This window comes from Schistosoma mansoni, chromosome 5 (assembly GCF_000237925.1).
Source record: "Schistosoma mansoni strain Puerto Rico chromosome 5, complete genome".
NCBI classification, from domain to species: domain Eukaryota; kingdom Metazoa; phylum Platyhelminthes; class Trematoda; order Strigeidida; family Schistosomatidae; genus Schistosoma; species Schistosoma mansoni.
In genome coordinates, this window is record NC_031499.1 from 4,190,741 (window position 1) to 4,207,118 (window position 16,378).

At 34.9% G+C, this 16,378-nt stretch overlaps 1 protein-coding gene across 1 annotated transcript in view; it reads left to right on the plus strand.

Annotated features, from left to right (window-relative positions):
* The window catches only part of Smp_146280 (putative calbindin-32), a gene marked incomplete at both ends in the record, with an annotated part of 62,862 nt that overhangs the window by 17,445 nt on the left and 29,039 nt on the right, over positions 1-16,378 (plus strand). The window contains 2 exons of the mRNA XM_018797683.1: positions 10,362-10,444; positions 13,702-13,791. Of these exons, the coding sequence (XP_018652701.1) occupies positions 10,362-10,444; positions 13,702-13,791 (173 nt within the window). The remainder of the gene's footprint in view (positions 1-10,361; positions 10,445-13,701; positions 13,792-16,378) is intronic.

Here is a 16,378-nt window from a genome sequence, read left to right on the forward strand (position 1 = left end):
TGTTTCAATAATATTAAGAATCTCGCGAGGCAGGATCGTGGGTGCACACTGTTGAATAGTACCACATTATGCCTAAACGGCCGTCCAGTGCTTCCAGGTTTTCCATGGTGGCCTAGCTTCAATTGACTCATGATTTAAACTATGAAAATACTGAAATCTCCACAAACCCCCTTCTGATAATGATCATATGCTCACTAGTGACTGGCTTCATGAGGTATTTCCTGGAGTTCTAGTGAGAAGCAATAACCAGTGGAGTTCAACCAAGTCTGTGATGACATGTCAACTTACTGAAGACATTGGTGAATGTTTGTTCAATTTCGTGGATTGGTTGAAGTTAGACATTAACACCGTTGGATGCCAGCCCAGTGGTCTATCGGTTAAGCACTCTGGCGCGAGACTGATAGGTCCTGAGATAAAATCTCGCGAGGTGGGATCGTGGATGCGCACCGCCGAGTAGTCCCATAATAGGACGAAACGGCCGTCCAGTGCTTCCAGGTTTTCCATGGTGGTCTAACTTCAATTGACTCATGATTTCAATTATATAATATTAAGAATAGTTAACTAATAATTTTAACCAGCTAATTTCTGGTCATTAAAATTTGCCCATTTTCTAAGAAAACAAATATTTGTGTACAATTTCACATCTTAAACATGGAAATGAATGAAATTTTACTTGATGAAGAGGGTAAGATATCAACACTAACCAAATCACTTAAATTATTAAATGCAGGATAATAAGTAAGTTGCACTGTAAAAGATGTATTATCTGGAAACAATCGGTGATTTTCATCAGTATAATGAAAATCATATGCATTCAAACTGCAGAGACTATTAAGTTCATCCTACTTTTTTGAATATATTAGGATGAACTTATTTGCTTATGTACGCCTGTTACCCCTCGTGGAGGAGCATAGGCTGCACAACAGCATTCTCCATCCAACCCTGCCCTAGGCAATCCTTTCCAGTTCTTTCCAGTTAACATTCATCCTTTTCATATCTGCTTCTATTTCCCGGCGTTATGTGTTCTTTGAGCTTCCGCTTCTCCGCTTCCCTTTAGGATTCTAAGTTAGGAATTGCCTCGTGATGCAGTTTGGTGATCTCCTTAATGTATGTCTGATCCACTTCCAACGTCTTTTCCTAATTTCCTGATCAGCTGGAAGTTGGTTCTTTCTCTCCCATAGAAGGCATATCCATTAACTTTTATTACTCGTATGTAGAAATGTGTCAATAATTTTTTTTCAGACATTTATTAGAAATTTATGTATACTTATAGCAGAGTGAAACTGTACTTTTAGATTGTCAGAGATGTTCTACTTAAAGTCAGTTCGTGATTTACACCGTGAAAAGTTTTACAATCTTAACAAATCCCTTAAAATATAAATAACTTATTTATTTATTTATTTGAATACATAAACATTGGTACAATAGGGCACCAAATACATGTGCGCCACATAATACCAATGTGGCCAGTAGTAATTATCATTAATTTGTGTGAGGGCTGTGATACTACTCGATAGCCCTAACAAAAGCAGATGGTTTTCTTGAGAGGTTATATTTCAAGCCTTTGACCTGAGAATCGAATCCACATGGCAGTGGAGCAACTTTAGAAGATGCGGTCCCATGGTAACCGGTGACCAACAATAGGTTCATAAGCCTTTTGTTACCTCAAGATTCTGGAGCCCATATGCACCATTGGTTTGGAACCAGAGTTTTCCAACTTCCTTAGATTGATCCTCCATATGTACCAACCTTGTGAAAGCCCCGGACATTCACTTTTCATTCTCCTGATTTTGTAAACAACACACACGCCACGAGAAGGAAATGAATAAGACTTCTTTATCAGTCGCTGTATATGCGTGACCATGTGAGAGCAATTTCAGAGAGAGAGCTGACTCTCCCCACCCTCAATCGTACCATGGCGTTTGGAGGCACATTAATACCTATACATCTACTGAACAAAAAACCAGATTTACTTTAGAAATAATTTTTAAAACAGGCATATATTGATGTGAACGAATATAAGATTTTAAAACATTACTGATAACATTTTAGATAAGTTTAGTTTATCAGCCTTAGCTTTATAGTTACATCCAAATTACCATTTGTTTTTATATGCGTAATGAATAAATTTTATAGTGTAAAAGGAAGTATAAATTGTCTTTTATTGTAACAGGAAATTATATCACATATATAACTACTTATGACTAACAGGAAATGTAAGTTAAGACATTATAGATGGCATTTTTTAGTCCATTGAATTATTATTACATTGATTCTAACAAAATGTATATTTGTAATGCCTTGATATATAATTGTAAATCTATAACTGATAATCAAAGATGGATAGTGGCTAGCAGTGGAATCCAGCTAGACGCGCGTTTCGTCCTATTTGGGACTCGTCAGCTGGATGTACCTGCATCTCAGAGTTGATGTTCACTCTGGGACTCGAACCCAGTACCTTTCGCTTCAAACGTCATCACGTTATCCATTCGTCCACTGAGTCCTGACAACCACTGCTAGCCACTATCCATCTTTGCTTACAATGCTTGTGAATTTAGGCTATATCGATGCAGCAATACGCACAGTATGCACATATGCCAATAAGAGACTGACCAGTTGCAGTCCTAAGTATCAATGGGAAGATTCAGACAAACAATACTAAGTGAATTATAACTGATAATGATGTTAGACTTAAGACCACTTAAACATTTCCCACTAATAATTCAACGTAATAGAAAGGGAAGATAGGCAATGGTCAAAATGTTTAAAGTTACAAAAGTTTTTAAGTAATTAATCAAAAAAATTTTGTTAGTAAATCACAGCATTAAATGAATTGAAATGAACTATCTATGATACATTCACTTGGTATTGTTTACTTGAATCTTCTCATTGATGAATTTAAATTTCACCTCCTTGCACAAGCAAGTGGCTATCAGGACTCAGTAGCTAAGTGGATAACGTGATGAAGTTTGTAGACGAACGGTACTGCGTTCGAGTTTCACTGTGAACATGAAGTCTAAGGTGCAGGTACATCCAACTGACGAGTCCCAAATAAGACGAAAGGCGCGTCCTAGATTCAACTGCTAGACACTAACCATCTTTGTTTATTATGAAACATTTTACTTATTTTGTTTGGCATTGTATTATCTGTTGAATTAAATACAATTCTTGTTAGTAAGATAAATTTTGAAGAATAACTTGTATTGTGAGCAAACACGGATGGTGGCTAGTAGTGGAATCCAGGACGCGATTTTCGTTCTATCTGGGACTCGTCACAACTGGATGTACCTGCATCCCAGAGTTGATATTCACTTGTATTGTATAACGGGGTTGACTGGTATACAGTTCAAAACCGATTTTAAGAATAAATAATTAATATTCATTACTCAAAATTTACACTACCAACTAATCTTAGTTAGAAAGCCAGGAAGTACTAGACAACTCTTCAAATCTAATATGGGACTCCATGACAATGTACACTATTAGATGCCTACTCAGTGATTTGGACATAAAGTGCTTTCTGAGAGATCAAAATTCCTTGTTTTAATCCTCTATGGGATTGTAGATGCGCATTATTGAGGAATCTCATTATAAGACGAAATAGCTGTAATGTTTTCTGGTTATTAATGATTGTCAAACTAAAAAATAGTTTCTAATAGGAGCTATGAAAATTCAACGATCTTCACAAAGCTACTGTATCCATTATTTTTCTAACTTAATCAATAAATTAGTGTGTGCCTTATAATTTTAAACCTATAATTCCCGTCTAAATTAATGGAAACTAATATAAATTTGAATATTTAAGCTGATAATCCTTTCAGTCTAAAATCTTCCACTAATTCTCTCCCTCCGTTCACACCCTCCTCTCTATCTATCTATCTATATCTATATCTACATTTATCCCTTGAAGAACTATGACTGGTAACTTTGAGGACTATCTATGGATCAATATGATGCATATATTTTTATTGTATGATTATTAGGTAACTAAACTATACATATTCATCTTTCTCTTATTGTAAGCTTAATTTTGACCGACAGATTATTATTATACGATTTTCCGTTCACGAGTTATGTACAATCTATTAATTACGGTCTTCCACATTCACAGCCACTTTTGGTTAGATCTTGTACAAATGTTATTTTCTATTTTATGGTGTGACGTAGTCTGTTTGGTTTGTATGTAAACCAGGTATATTTGAAATACATGATTCATATAGCAAAGGCTGAGATCTGGAAGCTAGGCATGAAGAAGGACCGATAAAGACTCTAGACTGCTCGTACAGGTTTATGCGTCATTGGTCTGGTCAATAAGTAACAGTTTTCTTATTGCCGGTACCGTTACGTCACATATTGATAAGGACACAATGCCACAAGTTATAACAAATTGTAAAGAAACTGTTTCATCAAACTTGGTCAAATGAATGATCATGTTTTAATTGTGTATAAAACAATAAATATCTTGTTTATAAAATAGATTTGATTGAATTACAATGGAAGCAAATATCTTATTTTCAATATGTCTTAGTTACTGCAATTGGATTATTCTTGAGAATTGTTGAATTCGTAATTTATTGGTAATGATGTCAGTTATCTATTTGTCTATCTTCTTGACTGAATTTTAGACATTCTTAGATGCAATACATAGATCCTTTGAAGATTGCTCCGACTTAGCCATTGTATCGAAATTGTATGTAGAATAGATGGAATGTAACTAACAGTGGGATTTCTTACTATTGTTTCTTTCTATTCACGATAACTTGGATCAATAAATCTAAAATTCATGCTTGTTGCATGAGCAAGTGTCCTAATGGATTGACTAGATCCATAGATAAATAATGATATGTTTCAAGTTTAAAGTATTGGGTTTGAGTCGTAATGTGAACAACAACACTGAGGTCCAGGTTCTTCAATCTGACGAATCCCAAATATAGTGAAACGTGGTTCGTAGATTCGAAGTAAACGTTTTGAAAGCATAGTTTTTATCTTTGATATAATTATTGGTTTGTAGGAAACATCGATGAGTGTGAATGCTTATTTCTATTTGGTAACATAGTGTAGTGAACGAAGCTTCGGTGAACGAATATCTTCATAAAATATAAAAACTATACAGTAAATAAATCCATTTAGTATTGTTTGTTTGAATCTTTCCATCGATGTGTTAGGACTGCAACCGGTCAGTCTCTAATTGGCATATGTGCATACTGTGTGTATTGCCTCGATATAGCCTTAATTCACAAGCATGTAAATAAATCCTTCGCATATCTTCCATCAACTGTCTCTTACAAATTTCATCGTTCCTTCATCCATGTTGTTATTATAATTACTTTTTGCTTACATTTCTGTTGTATTCAATTCGATGTTCTCAATCTTCTGCTATCATACATTACACTTTTGATTGGTGTTACATACTACTTATATCTGTCAATATAAATACTAAACACCACATTATGTTAAATCCTGTAGATTAGTTCAAGTAGTAACACATATTTTTAAAATTCAAAATGTCAACAAATTTCTAATTCAAAGATGAATATTTATTTGAAACCATTCTGTCGAAAAGAAAACAAAGGGAGAAAAGATTGCATAATCATGTAAGGATTACACATCAGTAATTTTATAGTTTCCTTATTCATTTATTCAAAATTATTCGAGCAAACATAAAATCCATTGAACATGAATAAAAGAAAAGTTTAATAACGTCAGTAACAATAAATGAGACTGATATATCGATAAGGGTATGGAAATCTTATTTGTATTGATACAAAGCATTTCATGTGTTGAGTATTGTCTTGTGTAGTCTGTATTATTGATCAAATCCTTAATAGGTTATGTTTCTATGTGGTTATAAATGTAATGCATTTATTAGTTCAGTGTATTGTATATAGTGTTAAATGAATGGTGAAGATTGTAAGGGAATTTAAGAAATAGGAAGCGTATAAATCAACCTTTATAAGCATGATGACACTTAATCATCATAGTTGAAATCATAAGTCAGTTGAAGCTAGACCACTATGGAAAACCTGGAAGCACTGTTACGTCCTATTGTGGAACTACTTAGTAGTGCGCATCCACGATCCTGCCTGGCGAGCGAGATTCGAACCCAGGACCTATCACTTTCGCGCGCGAGCACTTAAATACCAAACCAATGAGCCGGACGGCATCCAGCGGTGTTAATGTTTAACTTCAACCAATCCACGAAGTTGAACAACCATTCGTCAATGTCTACGTTGAGTTGATATCTCCCAACAGACTTGGTTGAATTCCCCTGGTCACTGCTTCTCACTGCGGAGCCCCAAAATAGGACGAAACGGCCGTCAAACAGTGCTTCCAGGTTTTCCATGGTGGTCTAGCCTCAATTGACTCATGATTTCAACTATGAAAATACTGAAATCTCCACAAAACCCCTTCTGACACTTGATCAATATATCAAGTTTGTACATTTCCAGAATCTAAGAATTTAACATCATTTTTCTCAATCTACGATTGACCGATTTTAGACTGAATTCTGTGCAACAGTTTATCATTTCGAAAACATAAACTGTAACATAAATTTCAACGCATTTCGCTTTTTTAAAGCCCATGTTTTAGTAAAAGACAATAATGTTAACTGGCATATTGAAGGTCTGCTTAAATAATTGGGCTACGTGTTTCTGATATCTAGATATTTCAACAAGTTATCTGTTTCTTTTGTTTATTTTAACACATTAATTATGTCTATTAGTCATACAGCTTATTCAGATGCGTATATGAGAAGTTCACGATCTTTCGCTGTACAAATTTCAAAAATATACCCTCGGAGACATCAAGGTAACTGTCAATATCCATTGAAAATAATGAATATTATTCAGATATCGATTCCTGATCTGCTAACATCTAAACTGGCGATCATTCAAGGTTTATTGTAAGGATCGATCTAGAACTAAGAAAAAGAGACTTGTTGAAGTACTTTTTTCTGAGAATTCTATGTTGTAACAAAAATATAACATTGAATAAAGCCATTATTAATAATATATTGTGCCAACAATTATCATCAGTAGGGGGTTGTGGATATTGTTAAGTAGTTGATTGAAGTCATGAATCAATCAATGTTAGACTACCATCGAAAACCTGGAAGCACTGGACATACAAATCGTCCTGGTATGAAACTCCTAAGAAGTGTGCATTCATCATTCCGAACACTGGACTCGAACTAATGAATTTCGGTCACCCGAGCGAACGCTTTACCTCTAGACCATTTGATTGGATCGGTATCCAACGGTGTTAATGTCTGAGTTCAACCAATCCACGAAATTGCACCACCGCCCACCACTGTCTTCAGTGAGTATGTGGGTGCGCACTTCTGAGGAGTCCCTAAAAGGACGAAATGGTCGTCCAGTACTTCCAGGTTTTCGATGGTGGTCTAGCTTAAATAAACTCATGATCTAAATCAAAGAATTATCGACCTATATATTTTTAGATTGTGTGCAGAATATGCCTTCTGTGCTTCACAATTTGTTTCCAATGTGCACTTAACCTAACTGTAAAGTAGAACACAATGGTAATCAAAGAAATTACATCTTAGAGACTACAATCGAAAAATATATGAACGAGTAAAGTGTAGAAATTGAAATTCTACGAACACTTGTCTAGATCTTAACCAGATTGCTCTTAATTCAGACAATTAACACAATTCCTACAATTTCCTGTACAGTAAATCAAACTAGACATCATTCAATCCACAGTGTTTTGGTTGGATTCTATTTCATTTTCTCTAGTTTAGTGTCATAAACTTTTTGACAAACGATTTACAAACCACTCTTTAAACACCATAGACATTTTTTGCTTTGCTTTGAGTCATCTTAAAATGATGGACTGATTTTGTTCTACCATAGTTTATTAGTTATATGTACGGAGGTAATCTAGCATATTTGCCACATCTGTTCGGAGAACAAGGGGGGAGAAAACTTTGATCAGATATTGGTTTGTTTCTTACTATAGCTTGAATATAAACAACAGCTTCAATTTACTCACGCTTTCAACTATGAAAATACTAAATCTCCACAAAAAGCCCCTTCTGATAGTAATAATCATATGCTCACTAGTGACGGACTTCGAGAAGTAAATTCAGGAGTTCTAGTGAGAAGCAGTGACCAGTGGAGTTCAAACCACGACTGTTGTATGATAGGAACTCACTGAAGACAATTGATGAATGGTTGGTCAACATCGTGGATTGGTTGAAGTTAGACATTAACACCACAGGATGCTGGCTCAGTGGTCTATCGGTTAAGTGCTCTAGCGCGAGTCCTGTAGGTCCTGTGTTCAAATCTCGCAAGATGAGGTCGTGGATGCGCACTGCTGAGGAGTCCCACAATAGGACGAAACGGCCGTCAAACAGTGCTTCCAGGTTTTCCATGGTGGTCTAGCTTCAATTGACTCATGATTTCAACTATGAAAATACTAAATCTCCACAAAAAACCCCTTCTGATAAAAACCTAAATTACATCCATCTGATAGATCTTAAATAAATCCAGATGAATTATTTTGAGTTCACAATTAGGTAGCTGTTTATAGATTTCTAATTAGTTAATGCATTTTTGGATTTAATTAAGTTTTCTGATTTCTCATTCATTAGATCAAATCAATTCTATTGGGTATATGCGATAAATTTTTGTAGATTTTCATTGAAAGCATAGTTGGGTAGTGAATTAGTAAACATAAGCAACACTTAAATATTATATTGATTAACTGTAAAGTAAATAATAAATAAAGTTTCGATTGAGATCATGAATCGACCAATGTTAGACCATCATTGAAAATCTTAAAGCACTGGATGGCCATTTCATCCTAGTGTGGGACTCCTCAGAAATGCTCATCTAGATACTCACTGAAGACAATGTTGGACGTTGTAACAATATCGTGGATTGGTTGAACTCAGACATTAACACCGTTGGATACCGATCCAATCAAATGGTCTAGAGGTAAAGCGTTCTCTCGGGTGACCGAAGTTCATTAGTTCGAGTCCAGTGTTCGGAATGATGAATGCACACTTCTTAGGAGTTTCATACCAGGACGATTTGTATGTCCAGTGCTTCCAGGTTTTCAATGGTAGTCTAACATTGATTGATTCATGACTTCAATCAACTACTTAACAATCTCCACAACCCTATAATGATAAAAACAAATATAGTATTGAATCACTACTCAAGACATTCAAGTTACTTTATGATGTTATCATTTCATAGTATTTTGTATCTTGAACTTAAATACTGAACTTCAGATTGTAGTGTTGAAAATATGAATAACCTAACAATTAATCTGTTAAATTTCGGTCAATAGTATTACAATGTTAAATATATATGGGACTCCTCAGCAGTGCGCATCCACGAACCCACTCTCGCGGGATTCGAACCCAGGACCTACCAGCCTCGAGCCAAAGCCCTTAACCGAGGAGTCCCATAATAGGACGAAACGGCCGTCAAACAGTGCTTCCAGGTTTTCGATGATGGTCTAGCTTCAATTGACTCATGATTTCAACTTTGAAAAATACTGAAATCTCCACAAATCCCCTTTTAAATATATATGTTAAATAAAAAGCTTTTTCCAAATATGTTATGTAGGTTTCGTCCTTTCATAGTGTTGTAAATACTTCTAGACGTTTCCAATACATGAATTTTGTCAAATAGTAGCTTTCATGTTTAATAGTAGTATCTTATCAGTACTATTTCACTGATTAAATGAAAATCAAACCATTTTATTGTTTCGAATACTCATTATAATTTAGATGGTATGAAGAATAATATTTGCTGATATAACTAAACTATACGTTCAAGTCAATGATGAAATGGAAAATAAGTTTTTGATTTAAAAACCACTTTCCAATTAATGAGGAGAGAGTTTAAATAAATCTAAATTATCAGAATAAAGTTGTGGAGATTTTTCACTATCTTGAAATTAAAGTTAAGCGTTCACACATGAGACCGAAGTTGTTGGGCTCGAATCCCACGTGCCGGATAGTAGAAGCACACTTCTGAGGAGTCTCATAATATGACGAAACGATCATCTAGTGTTTTTTACGTTTTCAATAGTAGTCTAACGTTGTTCGGATCATGATCTCGATCAAGGAATTGAAATTATTTTACTAATGAAGTAGTGAAACTTATAAGCTTATTATTGGTTCTTGAAAGCTTTATCATTATAATTGTTTTTACTGATGAAAAAGAATCAAACAACAGAGTAATGAAAGAGGTATTAATTTTGAGATAACTGAAACACGGTTATTTTCATGTGATCTTTGGTTGGATTTTACAGATTAACATTTTGTAGCTGAACTATGTGTCACTAAAATGTCCTACTTTTATATGCTGTTCCCTGAATTTTAGGCAATGGATTTATAGATGGTGAAGAACTTGAAATGTTCATGGGGAAACTAGTCGAATGTATCATACCGAAACATGCTAGAAATGTAAGATGAGTTTGTTCGATTAATATTCATTTATTCAATGATTTATTTCTTTTTAATTAAACCATTAGTATAAGGATAATTTTTAATATCAGTTCAAAGTAAATGTGTAGAATGTTTACTCCCTTACTTATAACTGTTATATCTCGTGAAGGAATATAAGCTTACGATCAGCATTCTACAACCAACTCTGTCCTCAATAATCCTTTACACATCTTTCCACTTGATATTCATTCATTTGATATCTGTTTACAATTCCCGATACAGTATTATCTTCGGTCTTCCTCTCTCCTGTTCCAATTCACCATCAAAACTTACGATTTAACTCCTGATGCAGTTTGATGATTTCCACAATGTATGTCCTATCCACCTCCAACATCTATTCCTACTTCCCTCTTCACATGGAAGTTCGTTTGTTCTCTCACACAGTAGGTTGTTGTTGATGATATCTTAATAATCCACCTTATCTGCAAAAACAGTTTCCTTTTTCATCTGTAAACTGCTCCCAGCATATCATGTTGCTTATAGTAAGGCGAAAGATGATAAATTTATCAGTATAATGGAACGTAGTATCTGATACATATGTGCATTGGTTCAAGTTGCCACACAAAAAGATGGATTATGAAGCTAAGTCGTAGAGTAAAGGATGTATTGGCAGTACAATAGCATTATTACTATTACTTTTTTATTATTAGCAGTAGTAGTAGTAGTAGAGAAAACAAAGTAAAGAAAAAAGAAGAAAGTTTAGGATTTCTGGACTCACAATTTAGGAAAAGACTAAAACGGAATGAATCTTCACCATTGCCAATGATTCTGAGCTATATCACTCAATATCTCCAACTATTTGTTATGATAGTCACGTGAGCTCTAATCAGGTAATCTGCATCTACCTACATGGCTCAATTCAATTTTTTTAATTACTACGATACATTGTCATTACGCTCTAGTTTGACCGCCTCTAAATTTCTTTTAGCCTACTCATCCTGGTAGATGATTGTTATTACATTTTTCTTTATACGCAAAAATGATATAGTGAGTCAATTGCACTTATCTATTCTCTTCTATAATTCAGTTCCATTGGTATTAGTAATATTAATATAGATATATACATCTATATGTCAAGCGAATAAAATATAAGTAGTATGATAGAAAATTGTTCAATGTTGCTTAGCAGCGTTAGCAACAATAGTGAAAGCAAGGGTTAACAAATTTTTTATTATAAGAAGAGAATAACAATTAATGATATGGTCTGATAAATTTAATTGGACATATACATTTACAAACCGTTAATTGAGTACAGTAATTTTATTTATTTATTTATTTAAACACATTAATATTGGTACAAAGGGGCACCAGATACATATGTGCCACACAAATCTCATTTGATTTGTGTGAGGACTGTGATACTGCCCGCGTGCCCAAACTGAAACAGGTGGTTTTCTTAGGTGGCCACACCCGGAGCCTTTGACCTAAAGATCTGATCCACAAGGCAGTGGAGCATCGTGAGGAGATGCAGTCCCATGGTAGCCGGTGATCAATGATTGATTCGTACGCCATTTGTTCCCTCAGGATACTGGAGCCCATGTGTACCATTGGTTTGGAATGAGGGTTTTCTATCTCTCCTAGGTGGATTCGCCGTGTCCACCAACCCGGTTAAAGCGCCGGACATTCACTTTTCGTCCTCTCAATTTCGTAAACAACAGTAATGCCACGAGAAGGCAGTGAGTAAGACTTCCCTGTCAGAGGCTATATACTTGTGGCCATGTGAGAGCATTTGGAGAGGGAGGGCATACTATCCCTACTCTCGGCCGTCCTAGGGTATTTGGGGGCAAGTACAGTAAATAATAGACATAATATCTTTATCATTTAAATTGAGAGAATTTTAATGTTAAGTGATAAATACCTTAATTGACATTTTATTTATTGACATAAAATAAGAGAAAAATAAGTATATCATTATCGGTATACAGGGTTGTACAGATTGTTAGAGTTGCAATTGAGATTATTAACAGATCAATATCGGACTATCATAGAAAACCTAGAGGCACTGGATGATCGTTTCATCCTAGTTTGAAACTTCTCAGAAGTTTAGCAATATTGTGGATTGGTTGAAGTTAAACATTAACACCTCTGGATGCCATCTCAATAGTCTAGAGATTAGGAGTTCACACGCGAAACCGAAAGTCCTGCGTTTGAATCTTGTGTGTGAGATCGTGGATGCGTACTATTGAGGAGTACCGTACTAGGATGTAGTGACCTTTCACTACTTTCAAGTTTTCAATGGTGGTCTAAAATTAATCGGTTCATGATTTCAAATATATAACTGTTATAAACAAATTTGTTCATAATTCACTACTTCAGAGAATATGTTGACCAAATACCTCAACAAAATCAAAGTTAAATGTTATGGGAACAAAAAAGTGTATATGAATTACGTTCAAATGTAGAATGCATGTTTCATGTGATCTAGGTCTCATCAGACCTAATGAATTTCTATTTCAATAGTGATGTTCTCGTTGAAACTTATGTTTATTAGTTGGTGTTCTCCGAGTTGTATTTGTTGACTTTTCTTTTCAGGCTGTGTATGTTGAGGCCTACTGCTTCAGAGGATAGTGTTACACTGGGTGTGTTGATGTGTATTTGCTGGTGTGTATGGAATAGAATATATATGTCATCTGTAAAGTCCAAATCGTCTAATTAATAATATAAGGGTTGAAAGAGTTTCTTATTAATAACAATGAATGACCTTTATCTGTAATTGATTGATCACTGGGTAGTGATGAGTGTCTAATACGTCAGGTCCTCCTTAATGCAGATTGAATTCTATCGATCAAGTTGCAATATGGCCACTAGTTTAGGTGACATTGCGTACACTATGTTGAGATGAGATGGTGATTATTCCCGTCGATTACTGCAAACCACCATCTCAATGAGCTGCATCATGAAATGAGTGGAATTATTGATATGGAGCATTAGGTTTCTGAAAAGTGTATCTATATGTATCGTTTTTACAATGAAATATCCATGTATTGGATTGTGTGGTTCACATTTTTGTGAAGTCTGGAGCTAAACTTTCAGTTAATTTGAAAGCAGTCAGTACTATTGATTGATAAGTACCAAAGTTTCTGTTAACTATTTTCTTTTAACAAACCGAGGATATTTTATAACAGTAAGCACACATGGTTTACTGATTAAGCTAAAATGCAATTTTAATAGTCTCTCTCATATTGTTCTTTTCTACTTTTGTCTGTTCTTAATAGCAACTGTCAGAGGATGATACTCGTGAATTAGTCAACGAGTTGTTAAAAGTAATCGATACGAACAATGATAATCGAATCGATATTAGAGAGGTAAGTAGTTTTAAATGACAGGTTTTGTTTTCTTCCTGTTCGCACTTTTGCAATTCAATTTTACACTATTATAAAGGGATTTGTAGAGATTTTTAACCATCAATGATTTTGGATAATGATTAAGAAATATCGCAAATCGATTGAAAATTGGGAAGGGTAACCAATGAAAGGGGGAGGGTGAGGAATTATATGTCTTTTTTGAGAATCGATATTCCTGGGTTCACCTATCGGTAAGGTTGTGGATGAACACTACTGGAAATTTACCATACTAGGCTGACATCATTATTCAATACTTCTTAATTTTGGGTGCTTATCTGAAATCGGTTCATGATGTAAACTATAGAATTCCAGACTATTATACTTTCTTACTACTATCCGATTGACTGTAAATTAAAGTCAATGAAATGTTTGCTGAATTAAATTAAAGAATTTTATATAAAAATTTGAATATTGCTTTACAAGTGGAAATTTAACTAAGAATAAGCATTTAAGATACTAGGTTATTGTTATGACGGGCGGTTTCTAAAGTCTGTTACTGATAAACAGTATTCCACGCACCACCTACTCCCCCCAACTGACTACTTGAGAGAGAACTCAAGAGTGAGCAAGAAAAGTTGTAAGGATACCGAATACAATGCACAATTACTAATTCTTATGTATATCACTCTAATCCTTAGGAAATTGGTCCATTTCTTAATTAATGAAATGCACTTGTCCATTAGGTCATTTCTGACTGCTATCAATTGACCTTCTCATTAGGTTACTTCTGATTGGCTCTTCACATCAGTTATCATCGTTTACCACCGAGAATAGAAAACACTATTTATCAAAATTCTCAATTGTCTTTACTACATTGTATAGTTATCATTTAGAAGTGAAGTAAAACTATCAATACTAAAATTTATGTACAGAATAATTTTAGTAAACATTTCTAATTGCTTATTTTTAAGTCTTTAACTTGCCAATCACTGTTGGTATATGTGTTTCCTTAGTAGATTGCATAGATATAGCATTACTTCACAAGTTTCAGTTAATTCATTATGAAATTAAAAACTTGAGCTTCGTCTTATTTGATACGATCCAACTGGATGCACCTGGATGTAGTTTTCAAACTGAGACTCGTATTCAGTGTTTTTTGCTTTCAACGTTCAACGCGTTGGTCATTGAGCTACTCAGTCTAAATATATATCGATATATTTAACAAGTATGAAAGTCAGAAGAGGGTTTTTGTGGAGATTTAGTATTTTCATAGTTGAAAGCGTGAGTCAATTGAAGCTAGACCACCAGAGAAAACCTGGAAGCACTGTTTGACGGCCGTTTCGTCCCATTATGGGTCCTGGGTTCCTGGGTTCGGTCCTGGGTTCGAGTCTCTCGAGGCGAGGTCGTGAATGCGCACTGCTGAGGAGTCTCACAATAGGACGAAACGGCCGGTCAACTTTCAAAATTTCACATCTGTGTTCCCATTAGTCGGAAGAGAAACTTAGTCACATCCCTCGCTACACGAATACGAAGAATGTGTAGTCCCGAGGTCATATACAACAAGCTGAGCCTCCTTAAGAAAATACTTATCGAAAGCGGATATCCTTCGATATTCAATGGAAAGTTTATGCAACTCAAACCACCTAAAGGATAACGAACCCCTCTAGAAAACACTTTATATGAACATCGATTTCAAAGGTGATTTATTTACAGACGTCCTGAAGATCAGAATTTTCGACTTTTAATGGAACGTTTTTCCAAGCAACTTTAAAAATAATGTTCTCCAGCCGATCAATGCTCACCAGTAATCTCAAGGATAAATTATCTGATTTGATCAATTCTATGGGCTGATATCAATTTACTCGTTCATGTGGAGCCAGGTATATAGGTAGTTCGATGCGTATTTTATTCAAAAGAATTCCAGGACATTATCCTACTTGACTAAAAAGTAGCGGAAACGACTCAATAAGAAGTTCAGCAACCCAACATCTTGTGAACACAGATCATTCAATTAAAGCAAATTTTTCTTTCAAAGTCATTTATAAGGTAAGTACAAGGCTGGATAGAATTTGCTTTACTTATCCAAACTGATAATGCCATGAAAAGTAAAAAGAAACTTATGAACTGCTAAGGTGTTGGTTATTCATCAATTCAAGCTGAAACTGTGCATGTGTAAACGATACATTCGATCTCTGATCTTTCCTTCTCCCAAATATCCTTCTTTATGAACAATTTTCTTTCATAATTCTGACCTGTTAACTATTTTCATCCATATATATTCTTCTTTAATCTTCTGATTATTACGTAACCTCATTTGATAATTGGAGTCTCAAATCACTTTATGATGTAATCTTCTCTCAGAAGGGTTTTTGTGGGTTCGAATCTCACGATTGCGGGATCGTGGATGAACCTTGCTGAGGAGTCCCATAATAAGACGAAACGGCCGTCCAGTGCTTCCAGGTTTTCTATGGTGGTCTAGCTTCAATTGACACATGATTTCAAGTAATCTTTTCTATTCTTCTAAAGACATTTATTTACCACACAACTATAATTACGAATGTACAACTTAAGTAAATGATTTCGTCGAAAAGTAAAACAAAAATGTTTC